The sequence below is a fragment of the Rhodnius prolixus genome, unplaced genomic scaffold (genome assembly GCF_049639745.1).
Source record: "Rhodnius prolixus isolate KJV_2025 unplaced genomic scaffold, Rpr scaffold_1, whole genome shotgun sequence".
NCBI lineage: Eukaryota > Metazoa > Arthropoda > Insecta > Hemiptera > Reduviidae > Rhodnius > Rhodnius prolixus.
The window spans coordinates 48,300,559-48,326,772 of NW_027411581.1; the positions used below are offsets into that span (position 1 = coordinate 48,300,559).

Consider the following 26,214-nt stretch of genomic DNA (forward strand, 5'->3'; position numbering starts at 1 on the left):
TACAAAATAATATACAAATTAACACGGAAATTCGATAAGTAAAAAATATCTTGAAGGATAATGTTAAGAAAATATTTTGCAAGTGACTTAAGATATTTCAGAGTAAGAATTTTTCTAATAATTGTGATCGAGGGAAGGGAATACTGGATTCCAACGCGGGTTCGAATCCAACTAACTGCTGGCGCTTAGATTTTCTCTTCCTAGGAAATTCAAAAATGTTCTCAAAATACCTGGACTGCTCACTGTCCGGTGATGGACAGTGCTATCTGAATAGAGAGAACACAGTCTGGAAGCCGGCAGTGCACTGAAAAAAGCTCTGCCAATAATCTCAGATGTTGACGCGCCTAATTTTTTTTTTTTTAAATTGTTATCAGTTATCTACTAAGGTACACTTTTGTCGTAAAAGAAGTGTCTACAATATTTTATATATAATATTGTAAAAGATTTAATTGTAGTCTAAAATTTATATTATTAATCAATCTCAATTAAAAGAAAATAAAAATTTAAACTCACGTCTGTAATACGTATTAAGGGTAAAAAATTCTTTTAAAAATCTGAAACTGGTTAGGTGAACGTAAGTAACTAGAATGGATAAAATCATGGACAAACTAAGAGAAAAATTATTATTTTTCAATCATTGCGAATCTAACCCTGGTTATAACACTATAATGTATAACTCTTACATATATCATTATTAAACTGTTCACGACATTGTCTTTACTTTTTAGTTTATTTCGCTCTTGTATAATTGGTTGTTTTCCATTGGTACAATTTCTTTTGTGGTAACATACTTATTGGAAATAATAATCAGATGTTACTTTAAAATTTATTAATTATTTTTAATATCTAATTCAGAACTGCAGTTCTAGAAAGCAAGGAAAAGTCAAAAAAATTATGACAAATTTTATATGAGGATGCTGTTAAAAAAAAAAATTGTAATACGAGCTCGTAGTGCGTGGAATGCATAGATAATTCACTGTATTTTTACTGCACAATATTTTTAAAAATCAATCAATGTAAAATCAATTTAAAAAAGCTTATTATTGTACCACGAAATTAATAACAAGAAATCAAGCTTTTACTGTCTCAGGTCTGTGTACATCCTAACTTTAGTTTTGTAAATTGCTTACCCCTTATGTATTAATAAGGGATCTTCTGGGCATGAATTATATTATTAATAAAATAATACATATTAATATAATAATACATATTAATATAATAATACATATTAATATAATAATACATATTAATATAATAATACATATTAATATAATAATATATATTAATTTAATAATACATATTAATATATTATATTATTATTCATTAATGAAACTAAAAAGTGTAATAAGTATTTTATCAATGGTATTCTTCCCAATTTGAGTCAGAAGCTCATGATTAACGAGGTACTTTCAGAATGAGGATTGTATGTTTGGGATTCTTTAGGTCAAAAAATCACCATTGAGCTCTGGTGCCACTGCTTGTTAGTCACTAGGGAAAGGAATTTGAGACGATAAAGGTCGGAGTTTCGAATAGCGTTTTAGCCAAATACATCCTCACTGTCCAGAATTTGATAAACAGTCAATTCTGATCAATCGACTAGCGAAATACAAAATTCCAGTACTTCTGAAACTGCCATCTTAAAAGATTATATAGAGGTATTTATCAAGAGAATACAACAGCGCAGCTACCGAAGTACTTACTTGATACTTAGGTAGAGTAAAGAGAGCCCAGGAGTCAAGCTCTTATGGCAGCTGTCAAAACAAAGATCTCTTTTCAGAGGCGAAGGCGAAGTTTTTTCTCTGAGTGGCTTTTTTTAAAATTATTATTGATAGTGCATCTACAGCTTTGAAGAGTTGTGAGGCAATTCAATTCTAAAGCCAAAGATTATTCGTTTGTTATACATTCAGAAGGTTTTTCCTAATCTGAGGAATTCATTCTGAACAAACCAAATCCATAAAAAGCTGAAGTTTATCTAGTTAGATATTTCAGCCCCTAAAAAATATAATTGTTCTTAGAAATGAACGAACACATCAATTTAAGGGAATAATATTTTTCAGGCTACAGCGGAACCAGACATTGAAGGCGTTTATCTTGATTCAAAGCCGATGAATAAATGTTTATTGGCATAAGATCTTAATCTCTGCTAAACACTTTCTTAACCTTTCACAACTACTTTTGTATAGCCTCATTGGTAGAATCCGTGTTGCGTCCGAGAACCTATTGCTAATTAGGTTCAAATAATTTTATTAAATAAAGCCCATATTTCTTGCTGGTATTTCCAATAAAACACAATACTTACACAAGTTTTGAAAAGTTAAGTTAACGCCCCTTTGAGGCCCGCATGATACCTCAATCATAGGTAAAGGAATTAGTACGAGGTTTCGTTAGCGGCAAGTCTGTCAAAGTAGGGTTGGTCAGTTACTACGCAACTGTGTTATTGAGGATCCATTACTGAAAATGTCGTTTTTGATAGACTGCATTCATAGAATTTAGAAACGGAAAATGAAATTTTATGATCGATTGCTTTTGAGGAGATAGGTTCAGATCAATGGCAAGAGCAGAATGTGAAAGAGTTCAGGCAATTTTGCGAAAGGGAATTTTAATTTTCATGCGGATGTTACCTAATGTTTTGGATTTTTCCCTAGACCTTTGCTGCAAAAGAGAATGAATTTGAAATTCTTAAAAAATATTACTTAATAGTTGAAAGCATACCCCTAAAAATCATTTAAGTATCAGAAATTAAAACAGTTTTCCTAAATATTTACATTTCAAAATTATTATTGTTTTTTCAGTTATTTTTTCAGTGTGATTATTCTTTTATTGGATGATCCTCGAGCTTTCAAAAAATAAAAATATAATTGAAATACTACTGGTTGTATTTCATTTTTTATACAAAAATACATTTTGTTTATAAACAAAACAAAAAAAAAATCCTCTTTACAGCAATTTCATTTGATTAATTTGTATTTTTTGAAATATGCAGCTTGAAATTTATTCACTAAAAAAAGCTGCAATATTCAGAATTATTTACAATGTCAAGGTTACATGGCACTCAAATTCGACAAACTTTGCGATTAGTATTCAAAATATCCTTTGAAAATTAATACAGTTATAATCAATTTTTTTATTGATGTATGCAACATTTAAAAGAATTAGTTAAATTTGAGACCAAATATAAATCTGATTTTTGTGGTCTCATAGATTTTATTCAAAATTGACCAACTAGTTAGCCCTTCACAGCTTGCGATCAGAGATTGCTTTCTTTGATTTAATCCAGAATTGAACAAGCAGTAAGATATAGTTATATGAGACTGTAGGAACGAGGTCCTAATGAAAAATCATTTCGTGAATTGTGCATGAAGATCTTGATCGGAGCTCGGAGATGTTTTCGCAATACATTTCTGGAGTGACATCAAGTGCAGAAAGTTTGAGATATATCCAGCTTTTTATGAATTAAAACTATTACAAAGGTATACAAGTTACTAAACAATGCTTTAAACAAAAGTTAAAGAAGCTAATAACCTTAACAACGGTGAAGGGTCATTGTGGGCTATTGGGAAATGAAAAAGCTGATTCAGGAGCAAAAAAGGCCATTCTATTACATTCTCCATATATAAATACATTGTCTCCATCCGATGTTAAAAACTACTTTAAAAAGTTATGCTATCAAAACTGGGAGGAAATTTATACAAGATCTTCAGCTCTAAAAGGTAAATTCTATCGATCCATAGAAACTGGTATACCGCTAAAACCTTGGTACAATAATTACTCTGAAAATAGAAAATTCTACACCACAATAATCAGGCTCAGATTTAATCATAACTATTCTCCACACCACCTAGCCCGCATAGGGATCTCCATAGACACAACCTGCTCCTGCGATCACGAATCCATAGCCGACTCCAACCACTTAATATTGGCCTGCAAGAAATACACTCGTGGCAGAGATCAACTGTGGAGGGCACTAGTACGGACTGACTGCCCACTACCACCAAACTTACAAACCATCTTGATACACAACAATGACATATACTTGGACTTGTACACATACATAAAGACGAACATCACACTATAATAGTCAACAACACACACACGCATGCACACATACACAAACACACACACACACACAACAGTTTTTCCTTACGAAAAAAAAGCACAATAAAAATAAACAAATAAAATAAATAAATAAACAAAAACAAAGATATACTAATTAAAATTATGTGGAAATAAATATCAAAATCACGGTTGTCGGCCAAATAGTCAATTGCAGTATAACAATAATAATGGCTATCTGCCTTAGTAAAAAAAAAAAAAAAAACCCTTATCATCAAAGGATTAAAAGGAAACAAACGGAATATAAGTGTGAACCCAAGCAATTTTAGTTTGTCGAAATATTCCTACGCGCACAACCTCATAGACCTAAGCTCTTAAAGCTTTTTTTTTATTTGATTACGAAAATTTTAAAATGAATTTGATACGACTTCATTAACTGCCTTACCAAAAATAAGGAAAAGTGAAAAAAATATAATGATTCAATAAATCAAAACTGAATAAACCTTGAATAGAATCGAACGAAACCCCTTATCATTCACTTAGTCTTATGCACTGCTAGAAATATCTAAATGTTTTTAAGTTTTCCCTAGTATCTAACGAGGAAACAAAATTTGCCAGACGTCTAGATGTATTGTTTTTTGATGAACCGATTGTAAGCTGAGCAGACCTGAACGAGAGTAATTTAGATTAACGTAGAATCGTACTAACCTAGAATACTGATAAACGCTAAATATGCTTAAAATTTCTGATAAATAAAATCATTCATATACGAGTAACGATCACCCAGTTCTGAAGTGCTGTAAGGTCTTTGTCATTGTATTTAAGAGTTGTAGCTGATATGATGCCAAAGTAGTTGTTTCGTCAGTTATGTAATGGTTTATAATCTAAATCACTATTTCGTTGCTCAAGCGTTCAACATCTGTTTTGGTCAGAATCACCTGCAATCCAGAAATATATATATATATATTTATTTATAAATGTTCGCTTTGAAAAAGTAGTCATTAAGTGACGTAAGTCTCAAGAAAAAGTATGTTGCATGGTCGGAAAGTCTGACAACTTCGTACACTTGGAACCGTGTAATTTTAAATTTTTCTGTTCTGACAAAATAGTTTTCTGTAACACAAACCCAAACCACGTAGACTTACTTATCTTTTCAAATCTCGCTAAAAAAAAGTTTTAGTTTTCAGACTGTTAGCATTTCAATTTACTAATTTAATGTTTTCTTAGATTGTAACTGTAATAAGTTGACATGGATATTGGTGAAAAATGAAGTAACTTTTGGAATGGAGGACAGAATTATTTGAATGATAAGGTTGCTGTTTGTGTATGGCTATGAAAAACGGATTTGGTTTTCTAGCTTTCCAAACTTTCTCAGTTTTTTTCTGAATGATTTCTATTCTTAGTTAAGTTGGTCATGAATTGTGAATATAATTGAAGTAGATATGTGTATTTTTGTATCGATTCCCCAGGAGCCGAGATGATAGAATTTTTAATATAGTTATTTTTGTTAAAATTTAAGTCGCGTAAAAATCTGCAGTAATTTGTGCATTAGGATTTTTCCTAAAGTTACAGCACTACTCTTTCCATTAGCGGACAGTGAATCAACATAAGTTCCTAAGAACATAAAGTAAAAAACCCCGCAGCTGGATTTAATTCCGGGACCTCCGTGTGGGAATCCAGTACAATAACCTTTGGAAATTCCATTCGTTTTGCATTTATTTTGATAGTCAGTTAAAAACTGGTCTTTAGTGAAAATATTTTTGCATAAGTACCTTTTTATAAGAGCATAGCAGATCTAAGTTTTCCTTAGTAATTAGTATTATGAATTTTCTAATTTTATTGGTAAGTTTTTGAAATTTGTAAAAAAAATTGTTTGTGGTGCTGAGACATGAAGTTTTCTTTTACAATGTCTTATTATTAAATGATGGTTCCAATAAATAACGCGATAATTGTAACAGTATAAACGTTTAAGGAACTGACAATCAATGTTTTTAAAGAAAGTCCTCAGCGTGTATCCTCAATTAAGTACTCCTAATTACATAACTAGTTTGAAGGTGAGCATCTCAACTACGTTTGCTATTTAAATCTCATAAATATCTAACACACTTTTAAAATTGGGAAGTATGGTTATAGCAAGGGGACAAAAGGGGCAAAAAATAATTTCACAAAAGGTAGACCCTGCGACCCAGCCTGTAAAGTGAATACTAATCCTTTAAAAATTCCATAGTTTGAAATATTTTTATTTAACGAAATATAGAGAAGAATAACGCTTTCCGGCCAACTAGTCCATCCAGAAGGTCTGCAATTTACTTAAGACAGCATACAACCGCTTTTCTTTCAGGCGTCAGGGTCGCAAGTGCTTGGCGCACATACCAACGAACATTACTCATATTTAATAGTGAATTTTATATATTTAACTTCAAACTGAAATTTGTCCCAATACCGCTCATCACATAAATATTTCGAGTACATTACGATACAAAGTTGAAAAAATGCTGCATACATTAGGAAAAACGGCGAAATATGTATAATTTATTTATAAATCAATTTGATGAGCTAATTACAAAAATAAATCCAAAAATTGAATACTCATCGCATAATTTGGAATTTAAGGTAATTTAGGAAAAATAACCTTTGGAATTGATGTACTTAATCATAAAAATGAATTATTTGATGTATATTAATTATTAATCACATTTACTACAATACATTTGTACACATTATTCTTTACATCAACATTTTACACTGTGTACAGGTTAACATCGCGGTTTCATCGAAAGAAAAAAAAAATATCGCAAACACATTTCTTAGGTTCTTGATCATACTGATATGAATAATGAGACAAATGGCTGGCTCTCTTTAAACACTAGATTTTTTAATAGGATTTTTGAAAATCAGAATTGCGCGTCTTTATATGATTTTTTTTTTCTTTCAGTTACTGTATTAGCTATCAATGATAGCCCATCATTTTTTGTTTTTTTAATTGATGGAAGAAAACAATAATCAGTCTAACAAATAGTACACGAGTATAATAAACAACTTTGAATTTTTTTTTCTCAGTCTTGAAAGACTGACTACACATCTCGGAAAAGTGGGATATTCTAAGTATTAGGATTGGCATTTAAGTTTAGTTTTTAATCGACATATCCCAGAAAAAACGTTCTAGGGGCGTGGACGAAAAATAATAGAATCTCAATACGTAGTATTTAGGGAAAGAGTTGTTGCGATAATTGATGGAGCTACAGAAGTAGTAACATTAAAGATGTTTGTAACTGGACTTGAAATTGAAGGAAGCGTTGGTGACAGGCTTGTATAAAGACCAGTAGTCCCAAGAAAGGTCCCAGCTATAGCAGGAGGAGCCATAGTGATACCCGACAAAGTATTATTTAGAAGAACGTTGGTTCCTGCATTACCACAAGGTTCTACTACAGGTTCCCCTAACATTGCCTCAAATACATACGCTATAAGAGATCCAGCAGTAAGTCCAAAATTATACGAAAGAGTCATTATGTTACCTGAAACATTATAAATAAAGATAAAAATTAAGCCTTCACTGCAATTATTATTTTTATTTAATTTTTGTATTAAGATATTTATTTGAATTTATAAATTTATAGGTTTTATTATGATTTAGTTGCCTGTCAAGACAATTTTACTTTCATTATAAAAATGAATTTAGATGTCTAGTCCTACAATTAGCAAACTATCCTGACATATGTGCTAATTCGTGACATCTTAAACGGTTAAAACTATTTTGAGTCAAGAGTTTAATACAGTTTAGACATGTACAGACATTCAATTCAGAATAGTTTCAAGATTTTAAAATTAATCCAGAGAGATTTAATTAATAGTTTATTGTAATTTGGACACGGTATGTTTTAGAATAAGTGTTTTATTTCGTGGCTCACGGTTTGGTTTTTTATACTTATTTATTCAACTCCATTAAATTTACCCATTTTAATTTATTTTTATAGTTCTCACTTTTTTTTAAATTACTTTTAAAGTAGCTCAATTAATAAGTTAACAAAATTTAAGAATTTCCTTTAATATTAATTTGATGTTAATTTCCATAACAATAAAAAGTGAAATAACAATCTCTATTTACAAGATGTACATAAATTATTAAAATCTTAAAAAACTTTTTTCCTTCATATCTAAAACGAGTGACAATGAAAACACACGAAAATTTTGCAAATAGCTGCGCTTTAATCATGTATTTCCTTAATTTTAATTCTTATTTTTTTAAATATTTATTTTTTATATAATATAAATACAGGCCAAACCAATAGGGCCTCCAATTGTACATGTTTTTATTCTAAGGGAACAATAGTCCCAGGATAATAAATTCATTTTCTTTCTTTTTTTCAAATCATCTTCGACAAATAATTTTGTTTAATATTATTCATTTGTAATTCGGTGCAGTAGCATTAAGCCGAAAATTGATTAAATTAGATTATAACAACTATTTTGATTCCGTTCAAGGTCTGTAGGCACTTTTTGGTAGCACGCGTTTTCTTGCCTGAAAATTTCTTACCTCGCGCTGAATCTACCAAAAGGGAAGGCATTTTTTAAGCGAGCTTAAAGCCCACCTACCTTAACAAGTAATAAAAATTAATTATGTAAATATATAAAGAAAACGTAACTGACCAGTTAACTCTCTATGTTGCTCAGAAACTCTGCTAGGCGCTTGAATCATAGGTACGCTGCCTATAACACCGTTAGTCAACCCTAATCCAATAGAAAAAAAAATTGGGTACCCTTCTCCTAAAATACATATTAATTAATGCCTTTCTTTATAGAAATAATTATAATAAGTTTTATTTACAATATTCATAATTTTAAAGAAAAATATTTATTTGGTAGATATTTTTAAGTAGTACCAGCAAAGAAAGGCTTATCTCTCGGCCAAGCACACATCAGAAGGGCCGGTATTAATACAATTCTTGCTGCCCCAAATATTACAAGCTGCAGTCGTGACCAGTCATAAACATGAGAAGCTGACATCTGTAAAATTTGCTAAGTTTTGTTGATCTATTTTCTCAATTATCTTATATCTCTATGAATTTTCAAATCAATTAATTCTCATACAAAGTTATTTTCGAAATTTCCCTGATTCAAAGAACAGTTACATTAAATTACATTAGCAATCTAAGAGAAACAATTCGCTAGTAAAAAATCTTTAAATCTGTGAATAAATAAAGAGATTTTGAAGGGATGAATTTATAAAATATTGCTACAATCAATCATTGATTTGATTGATCAAATCAATCAATTCATTAATTTTAATTGTTTTTCTTTTTAAGATGAAATATATTTGTCAAAGCATTTATGCTGTACATGCAGATTAATGTTTATTGATAGAGCTTAGGAAAAAATTATAAGTCCATTTTAATTTTTCAAAGATTTTTTTTGGCGAGGAAAAAATCATCCCTTCCCATAAGATCTAGTTGTTACTAAGTATTATAATAAGTGCAGGTAAATCGTAATTTAAAGTGCCACTGTGAGCTAGGCCAGTATTTGCAACTATATGCAATCAATTGCTCTGGAAGCAACTGAAGTAGGTATGGTACAATTACAGTCTGGGATAGCCCAAAAAAGATCCCTCAAGAATTATCAACAAAACTTCTCCCTACGGAGTATTAATATACTAAACAATAACTCACCTTTCCCAAAAGATCAGATGCATTGAATACTGCCATGAGAATTACTGGCATCCATGTTCCAAATTTACAGGAAACAATTTCTGACTCAATGCCAGGGTACAGACTTAATGTTACAAGATACGTTAGTGATATGGCTAGCATTGATGGCCAAATATTTTTAGCTACTTCCCAGCGCATTTTAACTCCTCCTTACAACATATATGTTTATGAAATAGAAAACTTTTTTTTTAATTATAAAATTACTGCGCACAACTAATCATGTTAATTATATAAATGATATATAATTTTTTTTAGATAAGTCAAAATAATAAGAAAGAGGCAAATTCTTTTATATTTAACTCTGAAAAAACTCTGAACTCTATTTAAAACTACTGTAACTCTAAAAACTCTAAAGTCTAAAACTTTTTCAAAATATATAACTAGATCGTTAATTATATTTATTTAATATAGAAATATTTATTTTTTTCTAAGTTAGCAGTTGACTCATAGAATGTTGTTATATTGTAATTTGGTAAAATAAACTTACTGTGCAATGATGACCAAGCAATATTAGAACTTGGTCTTCTGTAGGTAGTAGCTGCTTCGCCCCTTATGGTTACAACTACGTCTTCCACTTTATAAGTAGTGCCAGCGCCTACTGCAGCGCTTGGTTCATAAACAGGATTAGAGAAAGAAAAATGTCCTCCAGGACCCGTTTGCACGCCACTTGTTTCTAGAGGACTTTGTGGTTGCAACTTCAAAACACCATACTGAGAACTCTTGCCTTCAGTTTGTTCCATTGGATCCATCTAAATAGATTTCAAGAACACCATTTAAAACTCTTATTTTTAAATTCTAATTTGAGATCACTTTTTCAAATAATTACCAATCCAGCATCTTCTGTTGGTTCCAATGTAATTTTTTTTGCTTCTTTACAGAGGGTTAAATAAAACTGAACAAAATCAGTTTGCCGAACTATCTGATGAATTCCAAAACATAATCCAACAATAAAAACACTTCCAATGAAGAAAACCATGGTATTAATCCTTCGATCACTTAGCAGTAACTTTGTTAACATACGATTCAATGAAACAAATAATCCTGCGGCACCTTGCAACAAATATTTGGTGGAGTTTAACATATATTGAATCCCTCAATAGATAATACTGATTTAAATTATTTACTATACTTTAGCAATTTACTTGCATTATTGGAAATAATGACATCATCGGTGTATAAAATGTACCTAATATTTATCCCAGCTTTCTCTATCCCTCCCTCTAAAGATTCGTAAAGATCATTCAAAAATAGCGATAATAGCAGAGGATTGACGAGGCACCCCTGACGAAGCTCTACTCCAAAATAAATAAGATCAGATAGTTCTTCTTTGAGCCAGACATTAACACTTGTATCCGTAGACCACAAAAAAAACGAACTTTTAAGGAAGGATACAAACTTGTAAGATAGGCCCATATTTGCTACTTTATAAATTATCGTCTTTCTATCTTTACCATCAAACGCAGACTCAGATACCCCAAAAAAGCTAAATAACTTACTATATATTTTTTTGCCACCGTAATTTTTATTATTCTGACTAAATTGAAAATATTACCTACGATTGAATAACCATCCCCGAACCCTTCCTGAAAAGTGGAAAAGATCCTTTTGGGTGACTACTCAAAAATAAGTTACTGATAACATTCATAAAGTGATACCTCTATAATTTCTTACGATCCTTTTTTGTACCGATTCTGTGAAGCTTTTTGAGGCCATATATTTATCAGAAAAAATTAAAAATACTGTTTCTTTTAACATAAAATCGGGAACAAATTTGAAAAATTCATATTACCTTATTTAACTGTGCTTTTCTTAAAACATTTTTCAATTCTATCTGAATAAACTTTCTCTCTAATGTACAGTCAGATAAAAAAATAATCAATGCGGCTCTGCATAAAATATCTCAGCCGTCATCAATTCAGAACCAAAGAGGTTCTGAGATTTCTGAAGGTAGCTCAGGAAATACAGCTCGTACTTGCCAGGTTTCTGTGGTTAAACTGTTTTATTAAAATCAACAGAGCCTCAGCAGCTACAATGTTTCTATGCTTTCCCTTCAACGAATTTTCATACTCAATCTATAATCTAAGCTTTCCATTTTTTCTTTAATTTCTTAAATCCAATAAGCTTAAATTACTTTTGTCATACAGCAATAATATAATCGAACCATCTTTGTTTCTTTGCTTAATAGTTTTCTTAAGTTTCTCTAAAAAAGCCGAATTCTCTATACATAATAATAATAATAATAATTTGAAAAAACCTCTCCTTTGCTTATTTTATAAAACTCACTTTTCACCGAGTAGAATTTAAATATCAACATAACACAAAATTCTAAACACACTAAAAATTTACAATGGAATGATCAATTTTCTCTTCCACTTTTAGCTTCTCCTACTTAAATTTAGTATAGTTGAGGCACAATAGGGTCTCTCGCTGTTAAATAAAATTGAGTCTAGAAAGTTATCGAATAGTGAGCCAAGCCACATTGACATTCTAAATCAACATTATAACTTTTCCGTATAACATAACAACTTTTTCTTAGAAAAATTTATGTATCAAGTGATTTAATTTATACTTAAAAGCTTAGTCAATGCCTGGTCCCTTTTAAAGATCGTAGCAATTGGACTCAGGACTGGGTTCTTTTGTCACAGGCAACTCTCTAGAGTAACCAAAAGTTAATTGGGGAGAATCTTAAGAAGAAGAACGCTAAATCGTCATAACTTGAACCGGGACCTCCATTTAAGAAGCTATCGCTACTATGAGCGAATCCCATTACTTCAAATTCTTCTTTTTTTTTTATAGAAGTGTATATAAATATATTCGTACATTATTTTTGAGTTTGTCTTTATCACTCCAAGAAAGTGAAAATCGTTGTGATATTTTAAGCAAAATTGCGGAAAAAGTAAAAACCATTTTGTACAGATGAACTTCAGTTGACAGATTTCGGCCAAATTTCCAATACACAAAGGGCAATCATTCAAATGAAAAACAAGTTTAAGTTTTCCGCAAATTTTTTATTTTTTGTGAAAGGAGGGCGGAGCATTTTCAGCTGTTTGTTTAAAAACATTTTTCTCCTAATCTGAGGTATTTCCGATAAAAATACATTTTAGAAAATTTTAAGTTAAAAAATATACATAAAAAAAGTGTTATACTTACTTTCGCCAGCCATAACAGCCTGTGTATACCTACTGGGAAGCATACTCGTATATCCATAAAAACTGGACTGTTGAACTAGCAGACAAATATAAATTATTAAAATTGTGGATCAACTGTAAGAAAGTTTAAACTAATAATATTAGTCTACTTACCTGTACAACCAAGAGCTACAACAGCTACAGCGATCAAGTTTACAGTGTAAGATTTAGTAGTTGAGATCAAATCAAGCCAAACTTCAAAAATAGCCACAAAAAGGAGAGTGAAGAACGAAACAATGTAACCTGTAATATTAAAATGCTACTAAAATAAACTATAAAAAAATTACTAATTGTATCTATTTAATGCAAAGTTAGTTGTATGAGAGTTATATTTAATGATAATTACAAACAATTCCAGGAATCGGAGAATTATGGAAAGATTACACAGGCAAAGAAAAATGGTTAATAACTGAATTCGCTTGACATTTACCAAAAGTTATTCTTGTATTCAAAGACAATGCTTCGACTAGAAGATTATTAGCAAGAACTGCAAAAAAAGCCATTACAATGTAAACCAGTGACATATCAAAAACGATTGTCGTGCCAGGATATTGCATCTGGAAGTAATCAACAGCGATGATGAAGCTGTAAATTAATTTAAATTATTCAATTAATCTAAAACAGGCAGTTAATTTTAATTTAAATCCCTTTTACCTATTGTAAGGGAGCAAAAACCCAACACCCGCCAATACGAGTGAAAAATAAATTCCATCGTACTTGTCAATAGGCGGTGAAAGGTGACTGAAACCATTGGTAAACCTTAAATCGTTCACACCTCTTGCTTTTCCTAGCTGAATGTACCCGCGGCTCAAATTTTCATCCATTTCCCTAATACAAAAAAACAATGAACAATTTACCCCCTTTCAGTAATTCAAATTGAGTGATACCATACTTGTCAGTCATTTGATGCTAGTGCATCTTTCACTTCTATATTTAAACATAAATACACATAGCTAGAATCTCTTTTAGCTACGCATGACTGAGGAAAACATATCCATTGATTTCTGCGCCTCGACAATCTGGGTGTCTTTTGACAATAATGTAAACCCTTATTCTTACCATTTATTTTTGTATGATATTTTCAGTTCTAATATTCTGCTCAGAACCTATTTTATGTAAGATGTAGTCAGTCAGTTTTGAAGTAATATAATTGTTACTCCCAAGGTTTAGTTACATGCACTTGGTCTAATGGCAGCATTGCTTAGTAGTAAGAAACAGCTGTCACCTTCTGGTCTAGAAAGTTCGGAGAGGTTTATCAGTAAGGCAACTTGAACTTGTTTAAATCTAATATTGAGTTTGGAAGAATTACTAAATCCTCTATAAATTAACCATGTCACTCAATACAGCTCATGTAAATGGCGGAGTTCTTATTCATGCTGGTGAATGGTGAGTGCATATTCGGACATTTATCATGTTAGAATCTAATTTTACAAACATTGAAATGTAGGTAAGGTAATCGGTTTAATCGGCAGTTATTGGTTTGGCAAAGATTTAAAAGAAATCCAGTTTCACAACGCTGCTGAAAATTTAGAGTTAATTCAATTGCAATCGATGACTTTATCAATTTTTTAAATTGGTAACGATATTCTTTTTATTTCATATTTTCCAATGTCTTTAGTTTCATTGTTTAGTTTTCTTAGGATAAGCTAAAATATTTCTAGGGTGCATAAAAGGAGTCTACAGTTTCAATATTATTAATTTAAAGTTGACATATAGCTGTGGGTTGCGATTTTTAGAGGGCGAGCAAAGCCAAGTCATTTATAATGGGCATTTAAAATTAAAGTTTAAAAGAAATTTTGATTTTTTTTTTCCAGGCCTTTTAGAAAGAAACAGAAAAATATGTTGACGCAAATTGCAATGAAAATGATGTCAGATAAAGTATAACAAAACTTGTGTAATGTTCCATAATTGAGTCATTTTTGTTAATGTGACGTATCACAACCTCAAATCGGAAATTGTGCCTTTCAAAATGAGTTTAGTTTATTGGTGATGCCTTGTAATTAGCCTCAGATTTATTATTCTCTATTAATGTATAGGGTTCGAATAATGATAATCTCCCATAAACAAAAGAAGATATTTTAGTTCGCAATGATTAGATCCTGAAGGATTTAGGGAGAATGGTCAAGAAGAGAGAAATGCTCTCATTTGAATTATACGGAAAAGCGACTTATCTTAATTTTTGTTTGGGGAAAACTGGGTAATGAGAAAGAGTCTTGGATCTATTAGTTCAAGCCTGTTTGAACTCACTTTATAACATTTAAAGCATGCTGCAATTATAGTGATTTATGATTGAGACCTGAACTTAGTCTGCAAAGAAAAATTGCAACAACTTTATTTTGATCACGAAAATAGTCATATGTTACCATAGTTTCCTCCCATTTAAACCACTGGTATTACATAATAATCTGCTGCATTACAAAAATATCTCTGGTATTTGCGAATTTAAATCCATCAAATTATAATTGTGAGGTTTATTTATTTCTTTAATTTACTTTTATTGTTTTAGTATCCTATTATTCTCTGAGGATGTATCAATGGACTTTTCTGGGCAAGACAACCCAGCTTTCAAAGGTACTAAAGTTGGAAGGATATATCTCACCACTCATCGAATGATTTTCAATAATAATAAACAAAGTGATGCATTGCTTTCTTTTAGTTTCCCATTTGTGACTTTATCTGATGTAAGTTACACTTATGTTACTTGTAAAATACTTAATCGTTTTTCCTTTAAACGTTTTGGTTTTATAATGAGTTACTTTGCAAAAACTTTACTTATTTGCAAAAAATATATAAACACGAACAAAACGTGAACCTAAGTTAAGTTATATTGCGGTACTTGGTCGATTCTCGCTCTAAGGCTTGGATTTTATCTTTTTATTTTTTAAGACATTAAGCCAAGGCGCTGTAAGCGATAAGAGGTTTATAATGTGATATGTTTTAGTATTTTGGCTGGCCGCTTCAGTCACACCTGATTCGGAGGATGGTCTTTTAGCTGGCCTGTCCATACGTTACTTTTTTTTTTTTTTTTTAATCGTGACAGTGATAGAAATTGTGTTAGGATATGAATTAGTAGTTTTAAGCATCAAGAGATTTTGATATTTCTTATATCTTCTATTTCCTTTTTGTTAAAGGTGGAGTTGGAACAGCCTGTGTTTGGAGCAAATTATATAAAGGGCAAAGTTCGTGCCCAGCCCAACGGTAATTGGGTTGGTGAAGCAAAATTTAAATTATTATTTAAAAAAGGAGGAGCTATAGATTTTGCCCAAGCTATGATTAAGGCAGCTGATTTAGGTACGTCTGGTTTCACTCTTTTAAAATGACCATTCTTATTTTCAGCATGCTTTTCACCAGGAACTATGCTTTAAATCTTGACCATTTCTGTAACAACTTAACTTTACTGCAGTCCGAAACTTTTAAACATATTAAATACTTAGAAACGTAAAAAGCAAAAAAGTAGTTCACTCCTAGAATGCTAGAGACGAATCTGACTTATTTTAACTCAAGTTCCATTTTCAATATCTACGTTTTTCTTAATTATAGCACCGCATAGACCAGTAAAGGTAATAAAAATTGTAAAATTATAGGAAATTAACTCATGTAACTTGAAGTCTTTAATAACAGTTAAAGTGGTTATCATTTTAGATTCCTCTGCTATTTCAAATTCTGACTATATTTAATGTTTAATCTACAGAAAATGTATAGAAATATTTGATCTAAAAAAAAAAAAAAATCTGAGAAGGCTAGGTTTGGTCCCAGCACTTCAACTGCACCTTAACACATTACCGACCGCACGAGTTGCAACTGAATATAAGTTATCCACCGCGCATTTGTTACGTGCGACAATTAGTGCAATTCTCAAATATAGACCACAATTACGCATTTATGAACATTGAAAGAAATAAATTAGTGATAAATTAATTAATATTCATTTATTTTAATTCAAATGACATAAAATAGTATTTTGTAAGATTTAGTATTTCTGTAAACTAAGAATTGAAGATTGGCGAGGAATCGGTCAAATAAAAACAACTCGTCTTTTTGCCATCGTTTCGACAAATATATTGTCTTCTTCAGGGCGTGGCTATGCGGGTTGGTTGAGTTACAGAAACTTTTATTTGACCGATTCCTCGCCAATCTTGAATCTCGAATTTAGTTTAATAAATTACGGTCACGAAGTCTATATATTCATTTCTGTATAGTGTGATATTTTTCGAAACATAAGTTTGTGCAATGGTACTTCACAACTTCTACAAATATAGCGAGTATATCCAGTTTTTTTTATTAGAAGAACAGACTCTACATTGTCTGTGAGGATATTTTTTCTTGCCGCCAGTAACCTTCATCTCAAAATTCTGAGACAAGTTGGGATGTTCGAATAAGGACGCTGTGGTAGGTTAAAACTTTACAAGTCGGTAATTTTCATTCATATCTATGGTATCACATACTTGATGCTTTTCCCTAGTACCTTGCTGGATATACTTTAGGCATTGGTATCTATTGTTTCACCCATAGCTTTTCGTGTTGTGTTATTATTCGTGTTCATACAACTTACTTAGTCGCGACAGCTGGAACTATATTTTCTCATTAGTTTGAATAAATGCCGCTAGATAGCATAGGCCTGCATATACTTAAAACCATGTATTCAGTACTTACATTGCATTGCATTTTCAAACGGGGAGATTTCCCCGAGTGGTCGTGCACTGACATTTTACAAAACGGGGAGATTTTCCTCGTTAATTACTTAACGGGAAGTAATAAGTAATTAATGTGTTAATTACTTATAGTAATTTTCTGTCTAATGCTTTGTATTTTCTAGAAATAATTATATTAATTCTATTCTGAACTGAGAATGTATGACCGATTTCAAGTGTTAATTAGGTGAGGGATGGAATTTTGGACTGTTGTGCAATAACGATGACCCATTATTTATTATTCGGAGGATGTATCTTTCACATCTCCCAGCGTATCTATATTTAATTTAATAATGCTAAATGTTTGAAAAAAAAAAATATTCAATAGATTTTACAAATCGGTGTTAAAAAATATCATGTGAGCGTCTCACTAGATTTTTTCCTTATCATTTCCTATGGTGTGTTACAAGTGTTATTTGTGGCTTCTCTCAATTATGGTGCCTAGAGCCATTTTCAATGTAATGCCGATTCCGAACAGTGTTCTTCTGCTAGGCTCCTAAAGCAGGCAGGTGGATTCGAATCCACTATCTCTGCTTGGATATCCAGAAATCTATTAGCCAATGAGCTAATACTTTTTCAGTAGAAATATTGTTTTCAACTTTGTAAAAGATTAGCATTAAAAATGGCTATTGTATGTTTATAATTTATTAAAAGCTCTAAGATTTTTATGTGGTCAGCGTTAATTTTGTAAAAATGTAAGCCCAACTACAATTGCTGATCCATTCAGATTGTTTTAGTGGAAATTCTTTTTCATTAGTTTTTTTTTTTTTTAAGTAATATTGTTAACAATTGGCTGATTCTGCAGATTTGTTTTTAGGTGGTGACCATTAAATGACTCAGTTTAATTTCTTTGTTTTAATTGAAACATTTAGTGCAAGTAGGTCATTGAATTTAATGAGCTTTTCAGAGATAGATTTTGGAAATATTTTTATTTTTGGTAAAAATTGCTTCATATTGAATAATTGATTTAGTGCGGGAGTGATTCAATTTCTAAGTTTATATTTTTATTGATTTTGTTATAAATAACTGTTTGTTGTTCTTCAGACCTTTTTTTTAAACTACTTTCTTTAAACTCAAAATCGGAAATCTGCACGATTACAACCCTTCTCTTTGTAGAGTAAGGGAAAGTAAAAATAGAAAATAACCTTAACTGAACGGGAACAAATTGAAACATGTTTTAACCTGTATATTTATATATTTTTTAAGAAAGAAATTCTATTATTATAATCGACAATTCCTGCTTAATGGGTATGCGTTCTAAGTTGATTATTGTAGAGGTCCTCTTATTGTGGTTGATACACTTGGCACGTTAGTACAGTGGAATGTAATCTATTTGGGCAATCCGTCATCATCATCATCATCATCATCATCATCATCATCACTGGTCCACAAAAAACCAAAGGAAAACTTAAGTTATTTATGTTTTATTCTAGTGTCAAATGAAGTTAATGATGTGACATAAGTAGCTTCATTTATTTTACCTAATTCTGTGTGTAAACTGAAGAACTATATTTAAAGAATATTACTTATATTTCTTATAAATAATTAATTTTGTAAGAATAATTAAGTTAGAAGTAAAAGTAATTAGTACAATAATTGAATAATCATTGTCGAAAAAATAATTTAATTCGCTTAGTTTTGAATGGGAGGAAGTTTCACTAATTACGTGCTTTTACTGGTGTATTTAATTTAAAAGTTGATTGAAATTAATTTATTGTTTAATTGTTGTATTCCAGCTACAAGAAATGGTCCGACTTCCCCTCCACCACATTCTCCACCCGGAGGAAACTGGTATCAGGCACCACCTCCTGCTTACACTGCTACACCAACTGGGTACTATGGTTGGGTTCCACCAGTACACGCATTTCCTGCTGCTCCTCCAGGTAAAAGAATTTCGGGTTTATATTTGTATTATCCGCCACGCTTGAATAGAGCTACAACCCACAATGAGTTTTATCCTGCACGTAATTGATGTAATTTCTGAAAATGTCTGAAAAAAAAACAAAAACGATTTACTTGAAAAACGGAAAATTCTACTAAAATTAGTGTTGATCATTGCGAATCTAACCGTATATTTAAATAGACACAATTTATATAAAATAATAACATTCAGTTAGGGTGCAGAATAAGGTGACTCTTAGCTGTAGATGTTGTTTTTGACAGTTAAAATTTTGTTACTCCCATCCCCCACTTTTTTCCAATCAAACAATTTTTTAGGGGAAAAAAATTATCTGAAAAATTACTTTTCGGGCGAAAATTTTAAAGCTTTAAGAAGGTCTTTTGAAGTTTATCCAATTGAGCTAAAATTTTGCACAGATCGTTTATTTGTTGATTTCAACAAGGTATAAGTGGAAGCTACACATTTTAAAAGTTGTAAAATTAGGGCCACCTAACCATTCTAGTGTAGAACTAGTTCTTGTATTTTATTTATAATTTTGCAATGGCACGGCAAACTAATTTGAACTATATTGGAGGAGAGAGAGAGACAGGTATGATGCCATTAATTAAAGAGCAGTTATCTTTGGCTCCCTCCGACTATTCATAGAACATTCTTTCGAGAATCTGGGATGATATGGAATGATTAGGACCACCTGACCTCGATTGGGAGCTTAATTATCTCCTTTTGGTTACTGTGCACCCAGAAAAAATAATAAAAAATCACAGAGTAATGATCATACTTTCCTTAGTTTAATAATTGCTTAGGCTGCCACATGAATCGCATTATGGTAGGACCGGGCAACATAAAAGGAATCATTATTGTAATTCAAATGCGTTATTTTGGAATTGAAACAAATTTAAATATATGTCATACAAATTTTATTTGTGTGTTTTTAGTTAATTCAGTTTATATGACGGACATGCCACCACCCTATCCTGGAATTAATAGCAGTTATGCTTCAGCACCACCAAGTTATCAAGCAGGTGCGGTGGGATTCAATCCTAATCTTACGACTCCTTGTAAGTATTAAATTAAATCTGCAAAGCGCTTGCACTTTTTAATTTTTTCTAATGTTTTATTTTTACGGGTTTGTTGCTAGAGAATTACACCGTTGTAAATAATAATTTTGAAATATCTCAGAATTTAAAGTTAAGCAGTTTAACTTTTGAACCCAACAAACTGTTGCAGCTGGGACAGTAAGAAATTCCTTTCGGATAGAAAAAAGTTTATCAATTTCGATGATTTTTTTAATTATTTTTCTTCTTAATCTTTTTATTGTATTGCGCTACTGCGATGAAATAGTTCATTTATAGAGACTGCACTAAATGCTAAGAGCTCCAATTGGACTCGACCTCTGGTCCATCCCGTAGAAAGTACAGGCATATCTTAATTTCTTCTTCTTTTTCTTCTATGTCTAGTCTACGACCTTGCACCCGAGGTGCATAAGATAAATCTTCCATTCGATTTCCGTATATTTGTTTATAGAACTGTATCATCCCAAGTGTTACTATAATTTACCTCACTTTTTCTGTCTATAGACTTCCGTGATGTATCTAATCTACTTTCTACTACATTCGTGGTGTTAAAAATCATTGTGGTCCTGGCCATCACTTCTGAGCCTTTTATAAGGATGTCTCGATTTATAAAACGTTGAATTTAAATTTATTCCTCCTGGACGTGATTATTACGTTTATTTTGTTTTTTTAAGCGGAAGGAAAAGCAGCAGAAGCAGCTCAAAACGCCTACTACGATCCAAATAGACCACATTATGCCTACGTTCCTCCTCCACCGGCTTATTATGTAAGTAACTTAATTATCTAAAAATTATTTTTTTGTTTCATTAATTTTCTTCGTTGAAAAATAAATGTGTGTACAGATGTAGGTTGATTTATATTTAAGCTGTTAATTATTAACTAACACCAGTTTTTAGATTGTTTATGTTATTTTTCTGCTTCTTTATAAATAATATATGTACTGGCATAATATACTAAATTGATATTTAATATTTTGTTATTAGTGCTGTAAACACGAAGATCAGAGTTTTTGAGCATTGTGTTCACGTTAATTTAATTTTTAATTTAACAGATCCCCGTAGGTTATTTTATATATGAAGATGAAATGCGTGCTCTCTGGTTAGGCACTATATTTTATGTAAATGATAACAGCTATTTTTTTGTAGAGTTCTATTCATCTTTTTTTTGAAGATTAATTCATTAATCTAGGCTAAGAAAGTTTATTGCTAATTTCAGTTATAATCTTTCCCGTTAATTATTTTGTTATCAATTTAAGTATATTTATTATTCGTAGTTAAGTACCCAACATTACTTCACGTTAAATACAACTAATTCTTTTTAATAAAACTAAAAGTTTTACCGACTGTTTTATATGTATACAAAATAATATTCATTATTTTTTGGGAGGTTGGAGAGGTAGCATCGACTGCTACGGATATTGTCGCCTATTAACATCATTATTTTTTTAGTTGTACCCTTTGCGAATGCTTTATGAATTCATTAAATTATCAAGTATTTATATTAGTGGTAAGTAGAATTATAAAACAATATTGAAAGATATAATAGATAATTTTTTTTTGTTTTTTAACAGGAACCACCACCTACTTATCAAGAAGCCAATAAGAAAAATCAATAAGGAATGCAAACCTTTAATCAGTAAACTTTTTATTATAATATAAAAGGCCTTTGTTTATTGGGAAGGAAAATATATTTTAAGCTTTTGAAACTATAAAATGTTTTATTTTCACATAAGTCTATTAATTGCATGTGAAAATTGTTCTGTGGAGTATTATTAAGTCATCGCAAAAACATTAAGAAAATACAAAGTTATTCTATTTTGATTCATTTCAGTAATTCACTTTTTAATTTTGATTTTACTAGTCAGTCATTTGGAATTTATTTGCACATTCATTTCTTAACAACCCCCAGGAAATAAACATTTATTATATTTGTAATACTTGTAAAAATTGTTATTTTGTATTTCAACTATATCAAAACTGTTAAAATTTATATAAAAAAAATGTATATTACACCTATGATGAGCTGCTTGTAATTTATTTAAAGTTACAGTTTTATTAAAGCTTCGGATGATAAGCCTATCTTGTTATTTAATGTTGGTATTTATACAAATTATTGCACTTTTTTTCTGATATATAAAAATATATATGTATAAGCAATCTATATTTTATTAAAATATATAAAAGCAAGAACATTCTCCGTATTAATGTTACCTTATTGTTAGAATAATAACAATTTTTCTGTTTTACAATACCGTCATTGTAAAAGCAGTAAAAGTATAAAAATTATAAGCATTAGCATTCCCAATTGTATGATAATTCACATATATTTTATTAAATCTTTAAGGAGTAAAATAAATATTTTAAGTATGTTTTATTTAGATTTTTTTTTCCTAACCCATTTTAACAAGAGTCTTGTTTTCAGTATGCATCGTTGCATTTTTCGGTAATTTTTATTTTAAAATCAATAATGTATAAATATATTTGGTGCCCATTGTTTAAAAATACGAGACCATGATTTTTTTCAGTTCTGAGATATGTTTTTTTTCCTTATAACGAGTTTGTTACACTATATTTTCTAAGCTCTTATTAACCCTATACTTCTAAAAGTTTTTTTTTCTGTTGCTGCAAGAAAATGTTAAATGTTTATTGTTACATAAAAAAGAAGGGGGAAAAAATGTAAAAAGAAATAAGAGTCTGGCAAACAAGATGAAATGGGCGTGACGACATGGGGACATCCTTGACATGTATCTCCCCTTCATTATTGTAACCGACATTTTTATTAGTGACATGTTTTGACATGTGCGTATGTTTTCTGTTTTTTCTACTTTTTTCGTGTCAATAGTTTTTTTTGTTGCTACGAACTGTAATAAATAGTTTATGAATAGATTAGTAAGAATATTTGTCAATGAATCTTCATTGACATGGTCTAAACCACAACTTTGTTCATAAAAGTAAACTGAATCTTAGGTAAATGGTATCTTGTTAAATAAAAATTGATCAACGTAACTGTAGGGAGAAAGTAATTAGTTTGAATAAAAGTTTTTTTTTAATACAATCAAAACGAAAAACCAGAAATAGAAGTTTTTGCTGTTTTTAACTTTTTACAATATTCTCTCTAGGAAAATCCAACTGCAATTAGAAAATTACCCAACAATATAAATGTTCAAATTTTACAAGAAGAGACAAGAGGACTAGATTTTCAAAATTTAATATTCATAAAAGTAAACGTTTTGAGCTCATCTGAATCTGAAAATGATATTCCTTTAAACGGCAACAGTTTGACATTATAGAGAACAGCCCAGTTTTGTGAAGTCTTAGGTCAAATTGGAAAGGTTTGGCTTTGTGGAAGGCACTATATTACGGCCCAACTATTTATGATGTAGATCAAACTAAAGCAGTTTAGCATTGTAAAGAGCTTAGGGTCAGGTTTTAGTTTTATAGTTGTAGATTTTTGTGTAGATTACGAGTTTAATTTTCAAGAACGTACTTTACTACAGACCGTAAAGTCGTTGGCATAAAAAGGCAAAATAAAAATATAGTTTAATGAATACTATGTAATTTTAATTTTAATTTAAATTTAATTTTTTATAAAACTTCAAGTGATGAAATTGAAAGGAGACATTATAATTTTAAAACAGTTAACCGTAAAGCCGAACTGCATTTATAGTTTTTTAAAAACCAACCCACTTTTGTCATATGACCTGAATTTAACAGATGAAAATCTGATAGTTAAATCCCATAAGAACTTTTTAAAGACGGCACTCGATAAGAAAAAAAATGTTGAACACCTGGCATTTTATTAGGTGTGTATATGTCGGGCTGGATTGCAGGGGAGTGTTAGAGGGCTTTCGAATTCTATTTATACAATATCTACTAAGATATCAAATTTTCTCACACTAATAATATTTCTTATCAGCTATTACCAAAATGCTTGCAGGTGCGCTTACAATTGGTTGTTGTAAAATTCCAGAATGGAGAATTAATCATGAAAGGACAGTATAAGTTTGCATGTAAATAGATATTTTTTATTTCTCTTTCTGTAAATTAATTCGTAAGTCACTAAAAATCATTTTTTTTGTAAATAATCAAACTTCTTCAGGAATCTCTGCGATTAGCGTATTGGATTCCCACGCGGAGATTCCGGACTCCAATCCAGCTGCTGGCCCTCAGTTTTCCTCGTCCTAGGAGCTTCTTACAACTCATTGTCCGGGAGTGGTATATATAACGAGAGAACACTGTCCAGAAGACGGCAGTGCACTAAAAAAGCTCCTGCCGCCAATAACCTCAGATGTTAAATAATAAAAAAATCAAATAAATAAAACTACCTCAAAATTAATAAAAACATTGGCCTCCGAAAAGTGCCAAGATGGATTGTATGTGTTTGCATCCACTAAGCACGTTCAATGTGCGGTCACGGTTATGGCTATTTCTTTCAAGAGAAAAACTAGGGCAAACTTATTTGAACAAACTTTCAACCAAACCCTTCAAAACACATGAATTAACGTAATTCTTTATCTTATTACCAAAATGATATTAAGTAAAATAACATATAATCACATACTCCACATTGTCCGCTAAACAATTTTATTGAATGTTCAAGATTTTATAAAAGAATTTAACGGTGTTGATAGTAACATATTTTAGCTATTAACCATCTCTTGAAGTAAAGCAATATTTTAGCATAAACAGCAAATATCACCATCAACATCGGGATGACAATAAAAAGTTTTTTTAAAGAAGGAGGGCGAAGATACCAAATCATTAATGTAGGAATCATAAGGCTGATAACGGTCAAAACATCTAATTTGACAATGTCAACTATAATTGTTCTCGCTTTTGGAGCTTTAGTTCGCCTTCGTTGAGGTATCACAGGTTCTCTAAAAAAAAATTTTTATAATTCCAATCTTTATAATTATAATTTGAACTATTTAATTTACTCATATGCTTATCCAACGAACTGTCGGTCCTAAATAATTGTATCGACAGAAATGCCCGCCTTTAGGAAGGTCAAAAGCAAGAGCTTTTGCTTACTATATTATTTATAATGCTTGTTTACTAGATTTTTGTAATATTAGTGAGGTACGAGCGGTTTTTCCATCAGGATTTCACTTTCTTCCCCCATTTTCTGAACTGATAGTACGACAGATTTTATAAAAGAGGATCGCTAGCCGACCTGGTTAAGATTGGATAGCTGTGACAAACGCGCTTGTATTGCCTTCTCGCCTCGAAGTTATAGCAGCCAGCCGCGCAGATCGCGTTCAAGAGAATATTAACACTTAGTTCTTAAAAGTGGGCTGCCTTTTAACTTCCTGGTCACTAGGGTTGTTCCCCCAATCGTAAATTTCAAGTTGTTAATGATGATGTATTTATATTATTATATTAATGTTGGTGTATAATCATGCAAAAAAACCCACCATAATGTACTTGTGTGTATAAAACAGTTTAAATAAAATGAAATCTTTCTATAAGACTTCAGCAGTTTCTATTTTATTACACCAATATTAGTAAATGAATTTCTTATCATGAATTTATAAGTACTTAATTTCGTTCCTACTTATAAAACAACTTCACTCGTAAAAAAAAAATGTGTAAGAACAAACTCTTATTA

The 26,214-nt window shown here is 30.8% G+C and overlaps 3 protein-coding genes and 1 long non-coding RNA gene across 8 annotated transcripts in view; 2 read left to right on the forward strand and 2 right to left on the reverse strand.

The window, feature by feature from the left end:
- The first annotated feature begins 753 nt into the window (after positions 1-753).
- On the forward strand, positions 754-7,370 carry LOC141461349 (uncharacterized). The gene is made up of 2 exons (XR_012462780.1): positions 754-1,090; positions 6,989-7,370. It is a non-coding gene; the product is annotated as an uncharacterized lncRNA (long non-coding RNA).
- Ent3 (equilibrative nucleoside transporter 3) lies at positions 2,856-13,969 on the reverse strand. 2 transcript variants are annotated; one of them, XM_074142227.1, is made up of 11 exons: positions 13,836-13,969; positions 13,598-13,771; positions 13,374-13,528; positions 13,058-13,186; positions 12,906-12,980; positions 10,582-10,805; positions 10,243-10,504; positions 9,717-9,904; positions 8,934-9,057; positions 8,701-8,817; positions 2,856-7,568 (listed from the first exon to the last, which is right to left on the reverse strand). In XM_074142227.1, exons 1-11 carry the CDS (start codon positions 13,844-13,846, stop codon positions 7,246-7,248), a joined length of 1,782 nt encoding a protein of 593 aa, XP_073998328.1. In that variant the 5' UTR covers positions 13,847-13,969; the 3' UTR covers positions 2,856-7,245. The 2 variants fall into 2 exon arrangements, with proteins under 2 accessions (XP_073998328.1, XP_073998336.1); XM_074142235.1 differs by lacking the exon at positions 13,836-13,969 and having other exon boundaries at positions 13,374-13,500; positions 13,598-13,740.
- Positions 13,970-14,147: 178 nt separating this feature from the next.
- Positions 14,148-22,980, forward strand: Wbp2 (WW domain binding protein 2). Of its 2 annotated transcripts, XM_074142290.1 has the most exons (7): positions 14,150-14,329; positions 15,450-15,624; positions 16,075-16,234; positions 19,371-19,517; positions 20,470-20,592; positions 21,282-21,373; positions 22,178-22,980. In XM_074142290.1, exons 1-7 carry the CDS (start codon positions 14,274-14,276, stop codon positions 22,220-22,222), a joined length of 798 nt encoding a protein of 265 aa, XP_073998391.1. In that variant the 5' UTR covers positions 14,150-14,273; the 3' UTR covers positions 22,223-22,980. The 2 variants fall into 2 exon arrangements, with proteins under 2 accessions (XP_073998400.1, XP_073998391.1); XM_074142299.1 differs by lacking the exon at positions 20,470-20,592 and having other exon boundaries at positions 14,148-14,329.
- The window catches only part of LOC141461304 (transcription factor SOX-8-like), a 41,073-nt gene continuing 34,228 nt past the window's right edge, over positions 19,370-26,214 (reverse strand). For 2 of the 3 annotated variants that reach the window (XM_074142240.1, XM_074142249.1), the window contains exon 7: positions 25,174-25,483. The gene's annotated coding sequence lies outside the window, so the exon portion shown is untranslated. Of the gene's footprint in view, positions 19,625-25,173; positions 25,484-26,214 lie in introns of those variants that run through there. The other variant, XM_074142241.1, reaches the window with a different exon arrangement.

Excerpts from the sequence above, each read along its gene's own strand:
- Wbp2 (XM_074142290.1), top strand. The coding sequence starts at position 14,274 with ATGTCACTCAATACAGCTCATGTAAATGGCGGAGTTCTTATTCATGCT. Across the intron at positions 14,330-15,449 it reads CTTATTCATGCTGGTGAATG|TATCCTATTATTCTCTGAGG; the intron begins GTGAGTGCATAT and ends TTATTGTTTTAG. Across the intron at positions 15,625-16,074 it reads CATTTGTGACTTTATCTGAT|GTGGAGTTGGAACAGCCTGT; the intron begins GTAAGTTACACT and ends TTTTTGTTAAAG.
- Ent3 (XM_074142227.1), bottom strand. Across the intron at positions 13,187-13,373 it reads GAATACAAGAATAACTTTTG|GTTACATTGTTTCGTTCTTC; the intron begins GTAAATGTCAAG and ends TTAATATTACAG. Across the intron at positions 9,058-9,716 it reads CATCTGATCTTTTGGGAAAG|ATGTCAGCTTCTCATGTTTA; the intron begins GTGAGTTATTGT and ends CAAATTTTACAG.